Source organism: Ochlerotatus camptorhynchus, unplaced genomic scaffold (assembly GCF_037179485.1).
Source record: "Ochlerotatus camptorhynchus isolate MF236.1 unplaced genomic scaffold, CSIRO-AGI_Acam_v1.1 ptg000285l, whole genome shotgun sequence".
Classification (NCBI taxonomy): Eukaryota; Metazoa; Arthropoda; class Insecta; order Diptera; family Culicidae; genus Ochlerotatus; species Ochlerotatus camptorhynchus.
The window spans coordinates 117,581-140,314 of NW_027040774.1; the positions used below are offsets into that span (position 1 = coordinate 117,581).

General features: G+C 41.7%; 2 protein-coding genes across 2 annotated transcripts in view; one reads left to right on the top strand and one right to left on the bottom strand.

Annotated features, from left to right (window-relative positions):
- Positions 1 to 4,445: 4,445 nt before the first annotated feature.
- On the bottom strand, positions 4,446 to 12,894 carry obe (obelus). Its single transcript, XM_065228319.1, has 8 exons — positions 12,477 to 12,894; positions 12,147 to 12,414; positions 11,925 to 12,080; positions 6,835 to 11,870; positions 5,610 to 5,778; positions 5,379 to 5,545; positions 4,852 to 5,306; positions 4,446 to 4,784 (listed from the first exon to the last, which is right to left on the bottom strand). Exons 1-8 carry the CDS (start codon positions 12,602 to 12,604, stop codon positions 4,621 to 4,623), a joined length of 6,543 nt encoding a protein of 2,180 aa, XP_065084391.1. The 5' UTR covers positions 12,605 to 12,894; the 3' UTR covers positions 4,446 to 4,620.
- A 5,815-nt stretch (positions 12,895 to 18,709) lies between these two features.
- LOC135706683 (coiled-coil domain-containing protein 174) overlaps positions 18,710 to 22,734 on the top strand; it is a 43,218-nt gene continuing 39,193 nt past the window's right edge. Inside the window, exons 1-3 of the mRNA XM_065228328.1 lie at positions 18,710 to 18,794; positions 18,857 to 19,290; positions 19,358 to 19,632. Of these exons, the coding sequence (XP_065084400.1) occupies positions 18,753 to 18,794; positions 18,857 to 19,290; positions 19,358 to 19,632 (751 nt within the window). The 5' untranslated portion in view covers positions 18,710 to 18,752. The remainder of the gene's footprint in view (positions 18,795 to 18,856; positions 19,291 to 19,357; positions 19,633 to 22,734) is intronic.

The window sequence follows — 22,734 nt, forward strand, 5'->3', positions numbered from 1 at the left end:
AACTACTTAGAATCCTGCAGAGGTAGTCTGGAACCCTCATTCTATGGAGCGCCTTGTCGATGGCCTCCCAGCTGGCGCTATTGAATGCATTCTTTACATCAATCGTAATCACGGCGCAGTATCGATTTCCTCTCCGCTTCTGTTTGGAAGCTTTCTCGGCTCTGTCAATCACTGTCCGAATTGCATCCACCGTCGATCTCCCTTTCCAAACTGCCTTTCCGAAAATCCGTGTTCACTCTCCGTGCATTTCGTCAGCCTGTTTAGGATGATCCTCTCCAAGAGCTTTCCGACAGTATCCAGCAAGCATATTGGCCTATACGATGCAGGATCCCCCGGCGGTTTTCCGGGCTTTGGCAACAGCACAAGCTTTTGTACCTTCCACCTATCAGGGAACTGACCCTCGTCCAGACATTTCTGCAGCACCATCCCGAACATGTCCGGGAACGTCTGGATCGCCGCCTTCAACGCGACGTTGGGAATTCCACTCGGGCCGGGAGCTTTATTCGCCTTCAACCCTTTCGCTGCTGCTATGAGTTCCTCGTTGGAGACTTGTTCAACGTTGTCTTCATCTTCCTCGCCATATGGTGTAGGTGGCCAGTTCGTTGGGTCATGCTGCGGGAAAAGTTCCTCCACAATGACTTTCACATTTCAACCGGCATTGTTGGACCTCTGATCTTCGCCATCGCGACTCGGTATGCGTTGCCCCAGGGGTTGGCATCGGCGTCGCGGCACAGCTCCTTGAAACTATTTGACTTGCTCAACTTTCGTTTCAGTGCAGCCCTGACCACCCTGCGCTCCTCTCTGTCTGCTTCTGTTCTTGCTCTCTGAGCACGCCTTCTGGCTAGAAGACAAGTAGCAAGGAGGGTGCTAATTTCCTCGTTCCACCAGAAAGCTGGACGCCGCCTGTTCGTTGACTCCAGTTTCTCGACATAGTTGTGTCACATGCCCTTGCTAATGATTCGGTCAACTTGTTCACGCTTAGGCCCGGGACGCTGGTGTCTACCCTTAGAGCTTCGATGAAGAGATCCTTATTGAATGCCTTCGTCTTCCACTTCCGCTCGCTTACTTTCGTCCTCCGCATTTCCACCGGTGTCCGTTCGCCGATACTGTACCGGATCGCCTGATGGTCACTATGGGTGTATTCTTCGCACACTCTCCAGTTCATATTTGCCATTAGCGACGTACTGCAGAAAGTGACGTCGATAATGGATTCCCTACCATCTTTGCGGAAGGTGCTGATGGTTCCTAAGAGAAATGTGTGTGTGTGTGTGTGTGTGTGTTTGTAGTAAGGTTTAGGAAAGCTTCAAGAAGTCTGGCCTGTAGTGAAGTTGGCACGGTGTGGTATCCACTAGTTGCCTAATGCAGCTCCACTAAAACCCATTCCTTACTCTCTCCTCTACCTGGATCCCCCCGGTACCACTGTGAAGCGACTACTTCGGGGGGTGGCTGTGCTCATGCACTTGTCGTACTCTCAGCGCTAGCTGGCGTTGCTAGATCGCTGCTCTTCTCTCCATTTACGCTGCAGCTCCGACATAATCTGCGTGACTGCCCTGCTGACGGCATTCCAAGTGCCCTCCTCTCGACACATTTCAACGACGACATTCTCCACGTTAAGGACGGGCATCTCCGTTCGCACTGCCTTTAACCTTGGACAGTCGTGTGTGTGTGTGTGTGTGTTACTAATGAGTTGTCTGACTTACAACGAACCAGTGTGCAAAACAATCAGGTTCAATGAGTGATTTTCATATGAATATGAAAAGTTATCCGCCTTGGCATTCACTGCCTCGTGAGAGTCTGAATGATTGGGAAGTAAACGAGTCACTAACAGCAGTGCACTACTGTCAGCACGTTTATTCTTCATGATGGTACCCAATCCTTGTTTTGAATGTCTGAGCGTACATTTTCTATGGAAAAATGCCTCAATTACATGCAGTGTGAGCGAAGGCACACACTTAAGCTAGCTCGGTAAAATCTCCAACAGCCGATTACCTCGGCATTTACTTTTGCTGATATCTCTTCAAAATATCTGTTTGTTAGCTGATATCTCAGCAAAATGTTATTTGTTAGCTGAGTCTCGGCAAATGTTTGACTGAATCTCAGCAAAATATATTGCAGAACTGCTCGGCTGTTGGAATCTTGGCGGATAGAACGTATATTCGCTATGAATCAGGTAACACAGTAGTATATATATATAGTATAAATATAGGATTACTACTCTTACCCAGTGAGTTTAGGTAACTCTCACCTTGAATGACTACAGAGTTATCAGAGCTTCAACGCATTCCCATTTTCTAAGGAAGCTTTTAGGAAAGTTCTATGAACTTTAGAAAAAAATTAGCGAACTTCAGGGAACTGCCGTGAGCTTTACGGTCTACACTGATTGACGACAAATAAATAAAATAAAAAAAATTAGGAAAGTTCTGTTAACTTTAAAGACGTTCTGCGACCTTTGGTGCAGATTTTCGAACTTTATGAACGTATTGCGAACTTCAGGAAAAGTCTGCGAGTTTCAGGTACATTATGCAAACATCCGGAAACTTCTACGAGGTTCAGGAAAACTCTATTAACTTCAATGACGTTCTGCGAACTCCAAGAAATTTATGCAAGCTCCAGAGGAACAGAGAAGCTCAGCAATAGGGTGCTTTATTTGGCGAAAGTGATGAATTTGATAACTTGTGCAACAAATGGTAAAGATTGATGAAGTTTTAGAGGATGCGCAGATGATTTGGAGATTTCGGTGAATTAGTATTGGAAATTATTGATTTTCACTTACATTACTGTAACTTTGGTTGTAGTTGTCCAAACGTTGAAAATTAGTATGTAGTTGTCAAGACAATGAACAACAAGCCTGTAGTTGGTGTGATTGGCGTTTTTGTATTGCACATATTCGTGTGTCAATTTACCCTATTTCGTCATATTTTCACATTCTTGAAGAAAGATGATATTTTGTAAAACTGATCGTAACAACAAACTATGGTCTTGCCATAGCAACAACATATTACATTTTTTCAACATGTAGCCATGTAGAGCTAAATAAGTGATCCATCCATAGTAATTCCCATACAAATTTCAATTCATTTGCGCGACCTCTAAACCTTCATCAATCTTTACCATTTTATACACAGTTTCATATTTAGGGACAATGACACGAACTAGAGGGTGGCCTATCAGACATTCATCACTTTTTGATTATACACCCTTCAGGGAAGTTCTACAAACTTCAGGACAATTCTGCAAACTTTTAAGACGCGTTTCAAACTTCAGATAAGTTCTTCAAACTTTAGGAAAGGTACTGCAACATTCTTGCAAGTTTTATAAAAGCCAGAAAAATTATGCATGAGTCAAAAAAGTTCTGCAAATTTTAAGGACGTTCTGCGAACCGCAGAGAAAATCTACAAACATTAGTGTAGTACTGGGAAGTTTAAGAAATATCTGTGATTTCAGAAAAAAAAATCAAAATTAAAATCAAATTTGAAGCACTTCATTGAAGCTCTGCGAAATTTAAGAAAATCTATGTTTAAATTTGAATGTAGCTTCTATGAGTAGTCTCGTCAGATCATCTGCGGAACAACTCCCACTCAATGTAAGAGAAAATAGTTATGATAGTGAGAATTTGAAGGCAACAAGGAATTTGTTGTGATATCTCTTTCTCTTTTACGCTACTCTTACTTATGGAATGTAATAAAGGCATCGTAAAAATAAAAGAGCAGGTTCTCGCTAAAATAAGGGTCACCACCTAAACAAATAACCTGAGTACGACTCGGCCGTTTCGCTATTAGGAACTACTGATAAACCTTATTTTCGAATGTAGAAATCTTACAAAAATTTACATGTTGAGCTAGTCTAACACTGTTCAAGTATTCGCGCTAAGCGGTTGCGGTGGTGTAGTTGTAAGTGTGATTACCACTCACCCCAGCAGGCCTGGGTTCAATCCCAGTCGGCGCCGCTGGGATGTTCTGAGGCATAACATCTCTGATCACGCCTTCCTTCGGAACGGAAGTAAAGCCGTTGGTCCCCGGTTCATGAGTTGATGGGTCGATAGGTAAGGTCCAGGTGTGGGAGCTGCCTCCCTGGCGTCGGTAGCTTTGGTGCTCAGCCCGGAAAACAAGATCGACAAAAAACAAATCAAGGAAAAAACGTATTCGCGCTAGAGAAAAGTAAATGTTTATACTAAAATTAAATGAATAGTTTCAGTAGGCTTGACACATTTAGAAATGACAGAAAACGATTGGCCAGTGAGTTTTAATTTTGAAATTCCTGGTTTTCCTGGTTTATATCTTAAAATTTCCCGAAATTGCGCTCCTGATAGTGCACCCAGTCGTATCTTAAAATCGTAGCCTGTTCTTTTGCTCTATTTACGAAAATTTTCAGCTAGGATAATAAATAATTCGTTATTTATTTACAAAAAAAAATAGTAAATTCAAGTTCTATACAAATGTAGCACAGCTTTATTGGCTAAACATCAACAAATGGCATTGAAATTATACACTTACCTCCTGTTACACTGTATACGGGTATCGTATTATACGGAAGCAGTGTACAAAACACATTTTTAATTAGTGCGTCAATGCTTACGATTTTTCATAAGACTTCAAGTGGAATAATAGTATTAGCAGAAGCTCACAGTTTATCTTTGAACAACGAGTAATAGTCGGCATCACATTCCCCTGCTATTGATTCCTGTACGTTCCGCGGAGGCTCGACCACCTCCAAGTGAATGTCGTACTGCTGGTCCAATCCGATGTAGCCATCCGACATGAGGTACACGGTGTAAATACAGCGACCTAATGAAAAAAGGTTATAGGTTTTTAGGAAAAAGGGTTCTCAATATTTCACGAATGAATGAAATACCTAATCGGTTCGGCGCGTTGAAGCACAGCTGATGCGAACTCTTGTTGCTACGGTAGACACATCGCTTCATAGCAATCAATTCCGCTTCCGCTTGGTGACCAAGCGTAAGGAACCAACCCTCGTCTTTGCCCTTAGGGAATTTGGGACAGTGAATGTGTAACGATTCGAAACTGCCCAACCGTATCATTTGAACGTTCAGTACATATTCCTGATCGGCGTAGATCTCCATCCAGGTTTCGCGGGTTTGTGGTTGTACCACCGGACGGTCCAAACTCGGCTCGTTACCGCACGGGCCACGGATTGCGAGTTGAACGTTGATGGCGGGGAGTGAGCAGATGACTTTGTAGATTTGCTCAATCTCCGGTTCTTCAAACTCCTGCCTCAACGGACCGGCAAGGTTTTCGTACTTTCGGTGACATTTTTCCTTCAGTGCTGGAAGAGTTAGGAATGGGTGACTGCAATTGGAGAGAGGTGTATATGTTAGTGCTGATTATGAATAAGCATACGCTTCTACTCGCATGACTCACTCCAGTTTAATGTGGTTGAACACGTGAGCGTTGTGTGGTTCGACGTTTGGGAGTGTCATCACCACAGAATCGTCTATCCAACGAGCTTGAACGATACATTGCATTAGTTGCTGGATTCCAAGGGTGCTCACCAGCCAGCCTCGTTCCGCCGTGATGTCAATCATAGCCTGAAATGGATGGTGAACATATCAAATGTGTCATGTCTGACATTCTGACTGGCAAGTTTCTTACCTGAATGATACGTATGGACTGATCCAGAACGGATTTCGTATCTGTTCCGTAGTCAGAATTCGGTAGTGGCAAACGAGAGAGATGAGCCTGCATAAGTAGGAACACCTTAGTGTGCGGACTATCCACGGACAGCGGATCGATTTTCAGCCGACACAACTTGGCTAGATCACTGAAAAATATAAAGAAAAACAAGTCAGTAAGTTTGTATTTTCATGAAAGTGTTCAGAAATGAAAGCACTCTTCACGATGCCGAGAACTACATAATTATTTTTTCGTGGTTTGCCAAGGTTGTTGTATCCCGGCTGATTGAACAGCAAAATGCAAAGTTTCTAATGTGCAAACTAAGTGAAACAAGCGGTAGTGTATCTTTATTTTGCCAAAGGCTTCAACGCATTTCTTATTCGACGAAACCGTAATCAAAGCTCAAAAACTTGTTTGGAGTAACGGAGTCATTATTTATCAGCAAACGATATCGACTGAACAATTGACTATATGTTTCCTTATACCTGTTGTAATTCCCTTGAATTTTTGTTTCTGGTATCTGACCTGATCTAGTCTCCGATCATGCAGTGGTGATCATGCGAGATCAGTGACAGGTCCCGCTGCTCACTTCTCATCACTCACAGGAAGTAGAGGGGTTCGCCGAATCGATAGGCGTACTAACACAATAGAAAAACAAAGTTTTTTACATGCTTTACGCAAGTTAGGATGGACAGTATTTCCGCTCCCGCCGTATTAATTGATATTTAAACACTGAGAGAGCGTCGCGAACATGCTATGGTTTCTTTTGTGAACAATATTGTTTCACAGCGCATTGACTCAGCATATTTGGTGTCTAGATTAAATTTGTACGCACCCTCTCGCCAATTACGATACTGACAATTGTTCACAGCAGATCACCATCGTACTAATTATGCCAAATTTGACCCGCTAAAACAGATAATTTCTGCCTATAACAAACATTGCGAAATGATCGACCTAAATATGTCAAAGGCAAAATGACGAAAATATTTCAAAACTCTGCGAATCACTAGATAATAATGTAGTCTCCGATTACCTGATTGACGAATAAATAAATAAATTTGTACATTGATTCGGCATAGGCGAAGTACATCTGTTTCGATGCGATATTACAACATACGTTCTACTGTGTCCCTAAAGAATACTAAGTTGTGAAGGAAATGGTAAACGAAGCTTCTAAAATATACCAGACTTCAATACTCACGTATTGTATACATCTTCATGGTGCCGCACAGGTTGCTGTTCAAACTCCCAGGCGTCCACCATCGCACGCAGAAGCTCTTCGAAGTTCATGTCGCGGCTCATCCGATCGGCAAAGTGTCGCATGCTCTGGTGCGACATGTAGTAGTACGACGATATGCGTCCCATCGACGTCGGAATCAATCCTCGTTCATCGTCAGCTATCTCAATACATCCCGCCCGAAGCAAAGTATCCAGCACTTTTTGCACCAACGTCGATAAAAAGTAATTGACTTGAGCCTGCTCAACGTCTTCCAAATTATAGTAAGCCGGATTGCGTAACAGTCGCCGGAAGAAATACGTCCATGTGAGATAATCGAGCACACCCTGCTTCGTTTGAACGGTTCCAGCCACAATCTCCGCATTCACATGATCCGGTAGTACCTCCAGCAGGCTCGATTCCACTGGGAATGGATCGTACAGGAACTTTTTGTAGAAATTCTTCTTCACATCATGCACAAACACACACGCGATTCCCTCGTTTCCAAACTGCGGTCGACCAGCTCTGCCCATCATCTGCAGCACATCCGTAATGGGCATATCAACGTACCGTTTCAGCTTTCCATCAAAGAACTCGGTCCCCTTGATGATCACTAGATGTGCCGGAAGATTCACTCCCCAGGCCAACGTGGCCGTTGCAATCAGCACCTGTATCTTCCGATGTAGGAACAATTCCTCGGCCGTTTTCCGATCCCGCTCCTGTAAACCTGCATGATGGATTCCAATACCGAACGCCAGCGTCAGCTTTAGGTTGTTATCCTTTATGTTCATCAGAATCTGATCCATTTCATGCTCCGGAATGTGCAGGAACTGCTTCGGATTGTCCTCCCCGGCCAGGAATGCAATCAAATCCAACGCCGTAATGCGTGTTTGCTTACGCGACGCAACGAAAATCAACGCCGGAGTGCATGGTGAATACTGACGAATCGCCTGGTAAGCAGGTCGATTCATGGTGGCCATTCGGGGACAGTAGTGTTTTCCCGGAAATCCTTGGATGTGAACGGACAGTGGCACCGGACGAACGGAAGGTTTGAAGTTGTACAGGCCCATCATTCCGATGCCCAGCCAGTTGGCGAGATCTCGAGCGTTGGCAAGGGCCGTCGATAGCCCTACTATGCGGAGTGTTCGTTCGGTGTGTGAAGCGATAAAGTTCGTTCGAGAAACGATCACCTCAAGAACGGGGCCGCGATCTTCTCCGAGCAAATGGATTTCATCGATCACGATCAGGGCGACATCTCGAACGTAGTCACGCGTTTGCCATGATCGGCTAATACCGTCCCACTTTTCGGGGGTTGTAACGATCACATGCGATTCCCTGATGGCTTTGATGTCCGGTGTAACGTCACCGGTAAGTTCGACGACCTTTTTACCCAATTTTTGCTCGATACGATGCTTCCAGTCGTCGATTCGTTCTTTAACCAGGGCCTTCAGTGGCGCTATGTAGACGACCTTACCTTTGGGGAGCGTTTTGAACACCCGGAACATGGCGATTTCGGCAGCGATGGTTTTTCCGGATCCGGTGGGGGCACCCAGGAGGACATTGTTGTCAGTATGGTAGAGACAGTGGAAGATTTGCGTTTGGATCGGGTTGAAATGGGTGAATTTGTAGAGCGCTTCGAACTTTCGATTGTTCAGAACGGTCACCGGCAGCGGTTGAAGGGGAAGTAGTTCTGTGTGGGGTGGATGTACTTCCGGTAGGATGAGATGTTTGAAGGAAAGTGGAACGAGATTGGAACTTCCAAGCCAGGTGTCACTGGTTGCGCGGATGTAATACTGTGGCGGAAGTGGGTCTTTCAGGGGTATGGTCATAACCAACTCTTGTACTTCTTGTCGCATGGTCTGCTTCTTGGTCATTTGGAAGTATTCTGAATGGTAGATGAAGTTACTCTCCGGGTCTTCGATCCAAATCCAGAACGATTCTGCCGTCTTACCGTGGACGCGATCATTCCACTTGAACGCAGGTGTAATGAATACGCGGATTCGCAGAACGGTCCTGGTGATGGGCTGCAGAGATGCCTCGATTTCCAGCAATGGGAATTCTTCAGCGCATCGCTTTACAACCTGCGCTTGCCGGTGATTCCGAAGCATATCACCAATCTCCATCAGATCCATATCCCTCAAAGCCAGAACACTGAGTCCTCGTTGCTCGATTTTCTCGATCACATCGAATGATAATATCGGAAATTGATACATGGGCGTCATAAATTCCCACATCTGCTTTTCAAACATTTTGCTAATGTTCAGCATCCTTCCGGCTAGGATGGGATTATTCTGCCGAATTACGATGGTAAACAGCGCACGTGCTATTCTCACCGCGTTTTGTGTGATGTACGACATATCCGAAATCAACGAAAACGACCGTACAAATCCCTTCGATAGATACGTCTGCATCAGGATGTTTACCTTACCGTGAATATTTTCACTGCCTCCTCGAACCGGAACTTCACAATAAATCTTCGTCAACTCATCCAGCTCGTCCATCTCGTCGTCCCGAACCTTCAGTTGCTCAAACTCCTGAGCGTTGGACATCATCGCTATAATGTCCGCTTCGTTCATTATGGGCTTCAGCATCTCGTTGAACACCTCCACCGTGTCGTATTTGATGTAGAAATGCGAAGCCGTTCTCCCAAGATCGGTTACATTCAAATCACCTGTTCGTTCATTATACCTTAACATCCGCGCCTTGTCCAGCGCCATTGCTGCCGTATTGATCAACTGTCGACGCTTCCGCTCCAACGTTGGATCTTCCTGTAGATCTTGATAGTTCAGTCCATAGCACTGGGGGTTCATCCGCATCCGCACGAACAGATACGTATAACTGAGCCATTCGATCGCTTCATCAACGTTGCTGATCGTTCCTAGTGTCACCTCAGCGTTCAAGTTGTCCACCAGACATTGGATGAAGTTGGACTCGATCGGGAACTGATTGGTCAACAGCGACAGATAGTGATTGAGTTTTTCATGTGTTGTGATGATCGTTCCCACGCCACTTTTGTCAAACTGAGGCCGACCGGCACGGCCGAAGATTTGCAGCACATCCAGGATACCTAAATCCACAAACGTACCGTGTTTGGAGTCGTAAATTTCCGTTCCCTTGATGATGACTGCGTGCGCCGGGAGATTGACACCCCAAGCAAGGGTGGCCGTGCAGACAAGGACCTTGATGATTCCTTCGCCGAAATACTTCTCCACCAAATTTCGATCCTGCCGCAGCATTCCGGCGTGATGCATTGCAAGGCCACTTTGGAACAGCTCTACCAGCTGCTTATTTCTACTCTTGGAAAGCGCCTTCATCGCAGTGCCATAGTCCGGGCTGCTTTCCGGTGTTAGCAGTTGGATATGTCCCTTCTGTTGGGCAAATTCTTTGATGACAGTCGCCGTTCGCACAGTTGCATTTCGCGCATGGACGAACACCATCACTTGGTGACCCTGGCGGACCATATCGATACAGCGGTCGTAGCAGATAATATCCATATCGGACATCTGCTGGAGAGCTTTCAGAGATTTGACACCGATGAAGTTGGTACTGAGCGGAACTGGACGGAAGCGTGAATCGAAGAAGAACAGGCCAATCATCGGATTGACCCGTAGGAATCGAGCAACGTCGATGTAGTTCGGTAGAGTGGCTGATAGACCGACGATCCGGATCATACTTTGCGAGGATTCCACCAAACGGAGGGTTCGAGCGACTAGTGCTTCCACGACTGGACCACGTTCTCCGTGAAGAAGGTGAACTTCATCGATAATCAGTAGCTTGACGAGACTAATGAAGGCGACATCCCCAGCTCCTTTTCGGGTGACGACGTCCCACTTTTCCGGCGTTGTGACGATCATTTGCGTTTGCTGCATTTCAGTTTTGGTTAGCTGCATATCACCGGTGAGTTCTCGTACAGAAATTCCTAAGGGTTGTAACCGCTTGCCAAAGTTACTGGTCATCTCCGCAGCCAGAGCTTTCATGGGGGCTACGTATACGATTTTGAATTGATCTCGATGGATGACGCCTTGGTCTACAAACTGCCGGACAGTATGCAAAATTGTCAGCATGGCTACGTTGGTTTTACCAGCGCCGGTTGGAGCGCAGACCAGAAGATTCTCGTTGCTATGATAGGCCGCAGGGTAGACTATGGTCTGTATCCTATTTAGCTCTTTACAACCCTTGAAAGCTATTTGTCCAATTTCGTCCATGGAACTGACCAGAATTCGATTATTCCCAATCGACAGGGGCGGTGGATCGGTGGCAGGGATTTTGACCTCTTCGTACATTTTGGTATCATTCCGCTCAACGTTGTCCGGCAGCATTAGCTTTCCGCCAGCAATGAACCCGATGTGCGATTTAGCCTCACTATAGGAATCGAAGACATTCGGGTACTTAATCTGTTTGGGAGGTTTCGGAGCCACCGTTTTGGGAGGCCTGTCATCCAAAAGTGGGGCCATCTGGGCTGCCATCAGCAAGCTTTGTTGATAATTCATTCTCATCTTCATGGGGTCCAGTTCTTCGTCCTCTTCCTCTCCGCCCACCGCATTGAGGAACTTTTTCAGTTTCTTCTCCTCTTTGTTGACCTGCTTTCGCAGTTGCTTTTCCGACTCTGATTGGATCATGACCGGCATAAGATAGGAAGGTGCATGCTGCATCGCCTCCAGCTTCTTGGTGGCCTTCTCTTTGAACAAATTAATCTGGGACATAGCTTTGACTCGCTCTATGATTATTTTCCGATTCTGGAGTACCTCCTCGATCAGTTCAAACTTATCGAAGCCCAAGAAATCTACCAGTTCACCCTGTAGTTCATCGTTCGATTTACCACATTTGAGCAGCTCAATCAAATTATCTATCAGATCCGGTGACATCTGTTTCGCTAGCCAGCTTCGGGTGTACTTTTCATCCGCTGACTTAGAGGAACTTGGTCCGGGTTGCGGCTGTTGTTGGTCGTGCTTTTTGTTGTCGTACTTCATCGAAAATTTCACGGCAGATTTCGTTTCAGCTGGTTGCATAGGAGATAAGTCCTAAAAATCAAGTAATTTTTAAATTCAGTCATAAGGCTCCCTACAACTCCTCACCGTTAGCAAGCTAAAGTCTCCGCTGAGATTGTCTGGCATGTGACATTTTATATGTCCTCCCCAAACGGCCACGATACAGTCTTGGTTCTCCTTCTCTGTTTCCACGAGATACTTTCGACAGTCTTCATTCAAATGATTGCTCATTTCATTAGCAAGCTGAAAGACAAACGAAGCTTCTCCACTATTCTCCAAAACGAAACAAGCGAATCAAACTAAGCTCACCTTGCACATCTTATTGATCAACGAATTCGGGACCTGGCCGAACATCTTCTTGATGCGGGAGGTATGCTTCAGCATGACAATCTTCTGATCCAGGAACAATCGCAGGATGAAGATGGCTGCTTCATCCACCAGGACGGCATTTTCCTCGGTGCCTAGCATCTCCCGGCAGTGATTCCAAAGCTCGCGCAACTTATTGGTTAATATTGATGCTTCCGTTGCATCCACTTTTTGGTTGATGAACAGCTTCAGTTCCTTCCATGAAACACCACTAAAATAATGCAAAGTTAATAATCTTTCATACCTAATTACAAAATTTCATGAACCATTCACCTCTTAGCCTCTTTGCTGCGAAACATCTGCAGAGTGGGGCGATCTTCGGGCCGGTTGGCGAGTTCGCGACGGATGTCCAGATCTGTGCTGGCCCGCATCGAGCGGGAGATTTTCGGTAGATCGGCCATCGCGGTAAGCTTGTCCTCCTGAGGAAACTTACTGGATGCGGGAATCACCGTTCCGGGGGTATTTCGTAATGTTAGCTAAACCAACTAAGACTATTTTTTCCAGGCCAGACAAATGGTGTTTACACTTGTAACTGACTCGATATTTGAGTATTTGCAATGGATTCACTTTGCATAGATGGAAAATTGTTTGAAATATGCAATTTTCGAATGATTTAACGAGAGAAACCCAGAAATAAAACGATTTTCTCGGTAAAATTCTCACTTGCAAACGTAGCAGCTCGTGCTGATGTGACGAGACGAGACCGAAAAAGATAAAAGAATCGAAAACGGGTGACGAAGATTCAGACGAAAGGGAATGAGCCCACGTGGTATATTTCGTTTGTAAAACAAACAAACGAAATGGAGAGCGTTCACGGCTTTATCTTTGAGAACGAATCCTTTATTTCATGAAATGTACACTCAAAATTATACTATTCAAAGAAAGAATAAAATTTAATCTTTATATGGTTTACCAATGATTGCATCTGAAACTGGACTGTCCCAAAAATGCAAAAAGTGTGATAGAAGTGCACATTTCCGTCAAATCGTTTTGATGTCTTGGGAGCACTTATTGCTTGCATCATAAGGAATAAGTGCACCGAAGACACCAAGACGATTAGATATAAACTTGCAATTTTATCACACTTTTTAATAAGTGAAAACGCGCTTATTAGTCCAATTTGGTGTGAAATTCGCAATACATTGGTGAGAATATGACTTCATAATTATACCACAAACGAAGTGACAGACGACTTACTGGCGAAGAAATCCATTTAAATAATGTGGTTCACTGTAATAGAATTTTCTTGGAAGCTTGTGCCATCATCCACCAGATGGGTTAGTTTTTTTGTTTTGATTTGAACAAAGTTGATTTTGTGTACAATGATTCTTTGACAGTGTGCAAAGAGTGCGTATCATTTTGTCATTTTTTTATGCATTTCAGTTTTGAGTAGAGTGAAAGAGATAGAACCAAAATATTCTAGTACATTTGGTGAAAATGCTAGTTCAATCCAGTAGTAGCAGTAGTAGCAACAATCAATACGAAACTAACGATTTTAAATTGGCTCACCACTTTAGTAGCCTATTGGTCCCAAGCAAACGATTAACGTACCCTATTCTAGTTGAAATTCTATTACTACACTATGTTTGTTTTGATTCGCTATGAAAGTTTGACAGATAACATCAGGGGTGTGTGGATTCATGCAGAACATGCAGGGGTGAGTGAAATAGCTTGGGACTGCTTGGGACCGTTGTTCTGGTACTGAGTGAGCCAAAAATAATAATGATTTTCTTCGGGACCCAGTGGTCTTAGAGTTACCTCTATGGTAGTAGTGTTGCCATGTGGTACAATCCAGTAGTAGTGGTGTTGCCATGTGGTACACTGAAAAATTGCAATAGAAGGTTAGTCACCAAAGTTTTCGAGCCGCTCCGTCTGTCACTTCGTTTGTGATTATACTGAGGCTGAATAACGGTGGGGGCCTCCCTTAGCTCAGTCGATAAAGACGCAGCTACAAAGCAAGACCATGCTGGAGGTGGCTGGGTTCGATTCCTGGTCTGGTCTAGGAATTTTTCGGGTTGGAAAATTTCTCGACTTCCTTTGGCATAGATGTATGATTGGACTTGCCACACAATTATACCACAAACGAAGTGACAGACGACTTACTGGCGAAGAAATCCATTTAAATAATGTGGTTCACTGTAATAGAATTTTCTTGGAAGCTTGTGCCATCATCCACCAGATGGGTTAGTTTTTTTGTTTTGATTTGAACAAAGTTGATTTTGTGTACAATGATTCTTTGACAGTGTGCAAAGAGTGCGTATCATTTTGTCATTTTTTTATGCATTTCAGTTTTGAGTAGAGTGAAAGAGATAGAACCAAAATATTCTAGTACATTTGGTGAAAATGCTAGTTCAATCCAGTAGTAGCAGTAGTAGTGTTGCCATGTGGTACAATCCAGTAGTAGTGGTGTTGCCATGTGGTACACTGAAAAATTGCAATAGAAGGTTAGTCACCAAAGTATTCGAGCCGCTCCGTCTGTCACTTCGTTTGTGATTATACTAATGCAAAAATGGTACAGGCATCGAAAGCTTTCAATTAATAACTGTGGAAGTGTCTCTAGAACACTAAGTTGAGAGCACGCAATAAGCTAATGTGCGATATGCAATAAGCTTGAAATGCGAAGAAGAAGAAGAAGAAGAATAACGGTGAGAAATTCATTTAATGTATACCAAAGTACACACGTCATGTCAAACTCGATGGTACCGTTCTCGCTTCAAACCATTATTTTTAATTGTTTCGGTAGGTCGTTTGGTAAACTAAAGAGCAGAGTAAATGTTTCTGAATTATTTAGAAATAATATGAATAACAGGTAAATACTGTGAAAAGCGGTCCTACAAATCATTTCAATAATAAATTCTTTCGAATTGAATTATCCTGCACCTATTGCTGCGCCCTTACCGCTGCCACTGGGAGAACTTTCAAGATCGATTAGCACGATTCTGCAGCATGAATCTCGGTGTACACGAATGAGGAACCGGCACGCATGTTCAGGTAGGGTTTAATAATCAGACATCATAAAAAAAATCAATGAACTCAATCTTTTTCAAATCCAGGTTAATATTTTTAACTACATGGAGGAGATGTCCGTATGAAAAGAACCGAAATCACCAGAACCAGTCGCACTATTATCAGGACCGCTGCACATCACTACTTCGAGGCTGTTCGCTCGTGCAACTCCAATGTCACGGTAATCTTTTCCACCAAACATCAACCAACCCGGGAACCGGATCCACAGCAAGAGGAAGTTGAAGAACAGAATTCAGCTTGTTTATTTAGTCAGAAGTTGCTAATGGAATTGGAACTTATCCCGTCTCCGTTATGAATCGTAATATGTTCTTCTATATCCATTGCAGAAACTCCTACTGGAGAGTTCACGATCAATTGTACTGCTTAGCTGTTATAAATGTTTTTATTTTATTATATCTATAATCTCGAGAAAACTTGTTATTTTAAAATAATAATATTGAAATGAAAATAGAACAAAAACAAAAACAATGCACTCTTCCAAATAAATCGAATGTTCGACCTGAGTTGAAGGATTTCTCGTGATGGATTAAAAAATCGGTGCATGGAACGTTGAACTACCGATTACAAATTTATAACATTATTCCACTCGTTATTATCCAAAATGGTCATTACCCCGAGTCCCTTGCGAAAAGCTATTGATTATATATTTTCCTTATATATTAAAAGAAGGGAATATTCCCTTCTTTATCATACATCCAAAGAATTAATTATTTTCTCTTTTATATATTCAAAGAAAGGAATATTCCCTTCTTTATCGTTTATCTAAAGAATTAATTATTTCCTTTTCTTATATTTTCGAAGAAGGGAATATTCCCTTCTTTATCATTTATTTAACGAATTAATGATGTTCTCTTCTATATAATCAAAGAAGGGAATATTCCCTTCTTTATCGTATATCCAAATAATTAATTCTTTCTTTTTGTTTTATTTTCAAAGAAGGGAATATTCCCTTCTTTATCATATATTTAACGAATTAATCATGTTCTCTTACAAATATTAAAAGAAGGGAATATTCCCATCTTTATCGTTTATCCAAAGAATTAATTATTTCCTTTTCTTATATTTTCAAAGAAGGGAATATTCCCTCCTTTATCATATATTTAACGAATTAATTATGTTCTCTTTCATATATTAAAAGAAGGGAATATTCCCTTCTTTAAAGTATATCCAAAGAATTAATTATTTCCTTTTCTTATATTTTCAAAGAAAGGAAAACGCCTTGATCCATTAAGAAGTTTTTCTATTCTTTTTATATATACGCGAAAGAAAATTCCAGGAGTGACTATAATAAACAAAAATAGTCAATCTAATACATGGCATACTTTTCTGGGGAATGGTACATTCTGGGTAAAGACGCTGAATTTATAAAGAGACGACATCTCAAAATTGGAACAATCGATTGTCTGTCAAATTCATAGGAAAAGTCATTCCAATCGAGCATAAGACCTGTCAAATGGATAAGGTGTCACCTCTTTATAAATTCAGGCTCTTTAATTCTGGGGAATGGTTTTCTGGGGAATGGTTCATTCTGGGGAATGCTTTTCTGGGGAATGGTGCATTCTGGGGAATGAGATTCTGGGGAATGAGATTCTGGGGAATGGTTTTCTGGGGAATGTTATAGAACCGTTATAACATGTTATAACGGTTGCCAAATAATTGTAACACAGAAACCACCATCAAGATAGTGCTATAAGGGATGGTCCATTAATTATGTCACGCAAATTTGGCACATTTTCAACGCCCCCTCCCCCCTGTGTCACATTTTTTGTATGAACCTTAATTATTTTTTGTATGGCTCGTCACAGTTTTCAAAACCCCCCTCCCCCCTGAATGTGTGACATAATTAATGGACGACCCCTAACATGTTATAGCTCTGTAGTCTGAACGTACTATAAAGGACTCAATTTTGACTATAAAGTATAAAGTATGCATATTCGGCTAAAACGGGACTACACCTAAAATGTGTGTATTTTTTACACCTTTTATGAGCATCTGTTACTCATAAACAGGGTGCCTTCTATTCACTTTGGCTAAACAAATGTTTTATGAAATTATGGAATAATAAGATATTATAATAATATTTTGTTTCTGTAAGGAACAAGAAAATATTGTGGAGTTTGTGTTTGACACATAATACCAGCCAATCTTGCTGCACGAGAATCGCAATAAACGATTTTGTCATTTATCTCACCCACTCTTCGCGAAGAGGCGATCAGAAAATCGTTCATTGTGGCTCTGTCAAAGCTAAATTTACAGGTTTTATGTGTCAAACACAAACTTTAAAATCTTTTCTTGTTCCTTACACAAGCAAAATACCATCATAATATCTTATTATTCAATAATTTCCTAATAGTACGTTCAGACTACAGAGTTATAACATGTTATAGCGCTATCTTGATGGTGGTTTCTGTGTTGCAATTATTTGACAACCGTTATAACATGTTATAACTGCTCAGTCTGGCCAGCGTTTAAAACATTTTTTTAGTCAAAATGAATGGAAGGCACCCTGCTCATAAATGCATAAAATTTATTTATTTTTGTACTAGTAATTACTCATAAATGTGTAAAATTTTACTCATTTTGGTGGCGGTACTACCAACTACGATACTTTTAAATTGACCGTTAAATGCTTGTTCGATGATCTATTTGCGAGTGTTACTGTCTGTTGTCTGTGTCTGTACTACCCTTTCACTCCTCTGAAAATTCCAATGAAAACTGTCTATATTTGCAGGAAGAGCACATTTTTCGACGGTGCCGTCAACGCCAATAGTCATAAAATAATTTTTTGCGATTACCGTGTATGGAATGTGTATGGAGTGTAAAGGCTGATGTTTTGACAAAAAATGTTTAAGTGAAACACATGAATAAAATAATTAATAATTTTCACGGCGAATGAGAACGACCCAAATTTGAGTTTAGTTCACTCATAATCGCCAAAAGTGCAGGAACTCAGCGATGAGTAAAATTTATCTCATAGTTTCCTGTGGAAAACCTAAAAAAATCTGCCGGAAAATGAGGAAATTGACGAAAATTTTATTCAGTCTCGGAGCACCCTAATAAAAATGTTATGGTTAATTTGCTTAACGACGTGTTCGGGGTATCCAAACCATTAGTGGAATAGTTCAATCATTAGGGTTATCGTTCGTTTATGGTATTTTTTATTAGGGTAGTACCAATAGACTGAGTGAATCCAATCTTTACTTTTCTCAAATTCGTGAATTTTTCCCTGGAAAATCCTGGAAAAACCTGGGAAAACATGAGGCAAATTTACTCATCGCTGAGTTCCTGAACTTTTGGCGATTATGAGTGAACTAATCTCAAATTTGGGTAGTTCTCATTCGCCGTGAATTCGTTTCGTGTGGAATATTGGCATCGCTGGATCATACGTTGTTAATTTAAATTCTCTACAACGTTTGCTCGGGATCCCGGACCATATGATTTTTGTTGACAAACAGATTAGAGTCGCTACTGTAAAATTTGTTTGCAAATCGTTTTGTTAGGTACTATTCAGTTCCTTCAGCCATGAATGACCCGAACAGGAAGATAGACATCGATAAATCATCGGTAAGTAATGGAGATCATGTCCTCAGTTCAATCCGATCCTATGTTTTGATTCACTCCGTCAGCTTCTCAGCTTGAAGGCAGAATTGCTCCGTAAACAGGAGGAAGTATCCCGAGCCAAAGCATGCTCCTCAATCGATGATTTCGTACCGAAGAAAGCTCCCAAACCGGAAAAGCCGCCGTCCTCCTCGGTCGAGGCGAAAAAACAGTCATCTTCAGCGAAAGGCAAGAATGCACCTTTTGAGCTGGAAGATTCCGCCGAATTGGCTCGTTCGAAAAAGATCCTTGAGTCGAAAGCAAAATACTATGAGCGCATGGTGCAATCCGGTGGATCGCTCAACAGTGACGAACAATGTTTGGTGATGTTCAATCAGAAGAAACAAACCGATAAACCGATGCCAGAGAATTATTACAGTAGCTCGGATAATCATTCGTCATCTGATGAGGATGAGCCTCCCAGGAATCGTGTACTATTCAGTTCAAAATTAGATGAAAATTGGTGAGTTGCTACATTTGCATAGAATTTATTTGCGTGAAATGATACAACAACCTATTTTTGTTTCTAGGGTTGAATATACGGATTATCTAGGGCGGAGTCGTAAATGTAAGAAGCAAGATTTGGAAGAATGTCTACGAAAGGACAGAGAGTTGGGACGGGATACTAAGAAGGATGTGGTTGAGGATGAAGAGGAAGGAGAAGTAATTGGTCCCGTTCCATCGATGGCCATCACTGAGGAAACCATTGGTGAACGGTTTCGCGAGATGCGCGGACAGTGGGCCAAACAGGAGGAGGAAAACTTGGATAAGGATTCAGTGCACTATCAGGATGTGCTGTTTGATGGTGAGTGTATTTTCTCGTTCTTTTTTCGAGTAATATGTTTTCAACGAATCCTCTGTTTACGTTGTCCGCCACGGTCCGCAACGCAATTATTTGAAGATTCTCTTTGAGACTACCCAATAAACAAGTTTAGCTGCAGACTAGCTTATACAGGCAAAAATTAGCTGTATAAGTCAATTTTTGTCTTTTTAACTATTTTGCAGCTAAAATTGTTTGTTGCGTATTTTCCTCAATTATTACTAAAAAATCGACAATGATTTATAAGCAATAGTTTAAAAATGATTTATTTGACATGTATATATTTGTGTTCGAACAAAACAGCGTGTCAACTACCGTACAACTGGGGGTGTATTTTATTTTCCTTGGAAACATTTGTTATTCTCAGGGAATTTCTTCATTCCTCAAGCAATTTTAAAATTCTCTTACATTATTAAGAAAAGAATGTATTTTATAATTTCTACATTTCCTTTTCCTTGTTTTATTCTTTCACTCATTTAACTTAATAGAGGAGAAAATGTATCGTTAGTATTTGGCGGTCATACGGTCTACATCTAATTGACGACAGTAAATAAATAAATACATTTTAAAATTTAGACGCTCATGATGGATATTTTTCACAGATTTTATACTTGAATTTTTTTTTAATCTCTGGGTTTATAAATATTTATACCTGAAGAAATATTCAAGAATCTGGAACGAAGATAAATATTCATGATATTGGGCATTGCATATTTACCAAGATCAAGGATTTGAAAAAAAAAATCAGCCAACCAAGCAAAATTTCCAAGGCTCATGAAATTCTATTTGAATGCCTAAGGAACTCATTCCAAGAGTTCAGAAATCTACTTTCGAAGTAGTTCTGAGGAACACCAGATTCCATGCAAAATCACCGGACGAATCCAAGATAGTTCTAAGTAGAATTATATGTTTATTGGAATTGGTTGGAAATGCTAACGTGAAGCTTTAGTGTGATAATTTATTAGCTAGAGAATGATCTTTAGAAGTTGAAAATGAGCGAAGGGCCAATTTTCATACTGCCGTACTCTAACGGAACTATCCGCAAACCCTCTTCTAAAGATCATTCTCTAGCTAATAAATTATCACACTAAAGCTTCATGTTAGCATTTCCAACCAACTCTGAAAATCGCTATCTTTGCGTATGAAGTAACATATAAACACTTTGAATGTATATGTGTATTGTTTATTGTTGTTTTACATCAACAGGCTGGATCAAGCCCCAATGATATTAACCTTATCAACTATAGTAAAAAAAATACATTCAAGCATGGTCATAACATAAAAATAACATTAAAAAACATATATCTTATAGTCACTTACTCCTGCCGGCGAAAAACAAAAGAAAACTTTTGCCGAAGCGCATCACGGAGAGATGAAAGTCGAAAACAGATGCAACTCTGTTGAATATTCTCTGCAGTCCGCAAATCGTACCGTATGCTCCATAATTTGTGCGACGTAGAGGCAGGTTATTACGAAGCGGTCGGGGTTGAACATTCAGGTCAATTTGCCTCAAGATAGCCTCGCAATCTGTCCTTCCTTGCAGGATATCGGCCACGGTTAGGGCTCTGCTTATGTCTCTTCTAGTCCGGAGAAGTTCCAGGTCGATGAGTTGACAACGGCTTTCGTAACTGGGTAATCGAAACGGATCATTCCAAGGCAATCTACGCAACGCAAAACGAAGAAAGCGACGTTGAACAGATTCAATTCTCTCGGCACCTTTGTTGTAGTTTGGGTTCCAAACCGCTGAACAATACTCAGGCGTCGATCGAACAAGCGAACAATAGAGAGATTTTTGACAGTGAAGTTCTTGACGCCTTATCGACAACATATGCAATGTGTTGTTTGAATGAAAGCTGCGAATCCAAGATCACACCCAAGTCTTTCACCTGATTCACGCGTTCGATTGTCGAGCCAAGCAGATCATAGCTAAATATTATCGGTTGTTGTTTTCGTGAGAACGTAATAGCGGAGCATTTGGCTGGGTTCACTACCATTCTGTTTAAACTGCACCAACTAGCGAATACATTCAGCTGACGTTGAAGAAAGTGACAGTCAGCAATGGAGCAGATTCGTAGGAAGATTTTGAGGTCATCTGCATATGATAACCGAGGAGCTTCGATGACCAGATGCACGTCGTTGAAGTACAGTATAAAAATTAACGGTCCCATGTGGCTTCCCTGAGGTATACCTGATGTGGCGAAGAAGCTAGCTGATCTGCAATCTCCTATGGCTACCTTTATTTGGTGACCGGTAAGATATGATCGAAACCAACTCAGAAGATTACCGCCTACACCGAGCCTGTCGAGTTAGTAATCGCAATAGCATGGTTCAACTTGGCGAATGCTGCGGATAGGTCTGAATAAATAGTCCGTTTGAATCCGATCCGACATGCTTTAGGTTATATACGATGTGAGACACAGCAGATTGGTGGTTGTAGAGCGGCCGACAGTAAACCGATGTTGATCAGCAATCAAATACTGCATCTGCTTACTGATTGTTGGCATCACTGCATACAATGGAAATTTGACTACTGTTATTCCTCTTCTTCTTCGTGAATTCTTTATTTAACGTCGGTCTCTGTGCCATAATTTAGTACCAATCACTGACGAACATCGATTGCCATCCATTATTGACGGGAATCAAATGGTCAGGAAGAAGGTTTCAAAATATTAAAGCTCCAGGTGATGATGAAATTTTCCATATCCTCATCAAAAAGCTGCCCGAGAGTACTTTGTTTTTCTTGGTAACATTATTTAACAGATGTTTCCATTTGGCATACTTTCCTGATAAATGGAAAAATGCAAAAGTTGTTCCAATTTTGAAGCCGGATAAAAATCCAGTTGAAGCTTCTAACTACCGTCCAACTCTCGCCGTCCAATAAGTTTGGTTTATTAAATAAGTAAACTTTTTGAAAAGATAATTTTGATGCTTCACAACATAACGAACTCAATTTTGGCAGATGAGCAGTTTGGATTTCGCCATAAGCATTCAACTGCGCATCAATTCTTAAAAGTTACCAATTTAATTCGTTCAAAAAAATCTGAAGGCTGCTCAACTGGAGTTATGCTTGGCATGCACAGTTGTACA

Bases quoted from the DNA above. Each gene is read 5' to 3' on its own strand.
- obe (XM_065228319.1), bottom strand. From the start codon at position 12,604: ATGGCCGATCTACCGAAAATCTCCCGCTCGATGCGGGCCAGCACAGAT. The intron at 12,081-12,146 runs GTGAGCTTAGTT...TTTGTCTTTCAG, and splicing joins TGATCAATAAGATGTGCAAG to CTTGCTAATGAAATGAGCAA. The intron at 11,871-11,924 runs GTGAGGAGTTGT...CTTGATTTTTAG, and splicing joins GAGACTTTAGCTTGCTAACG to GACTTATCTCCTATGCAACC.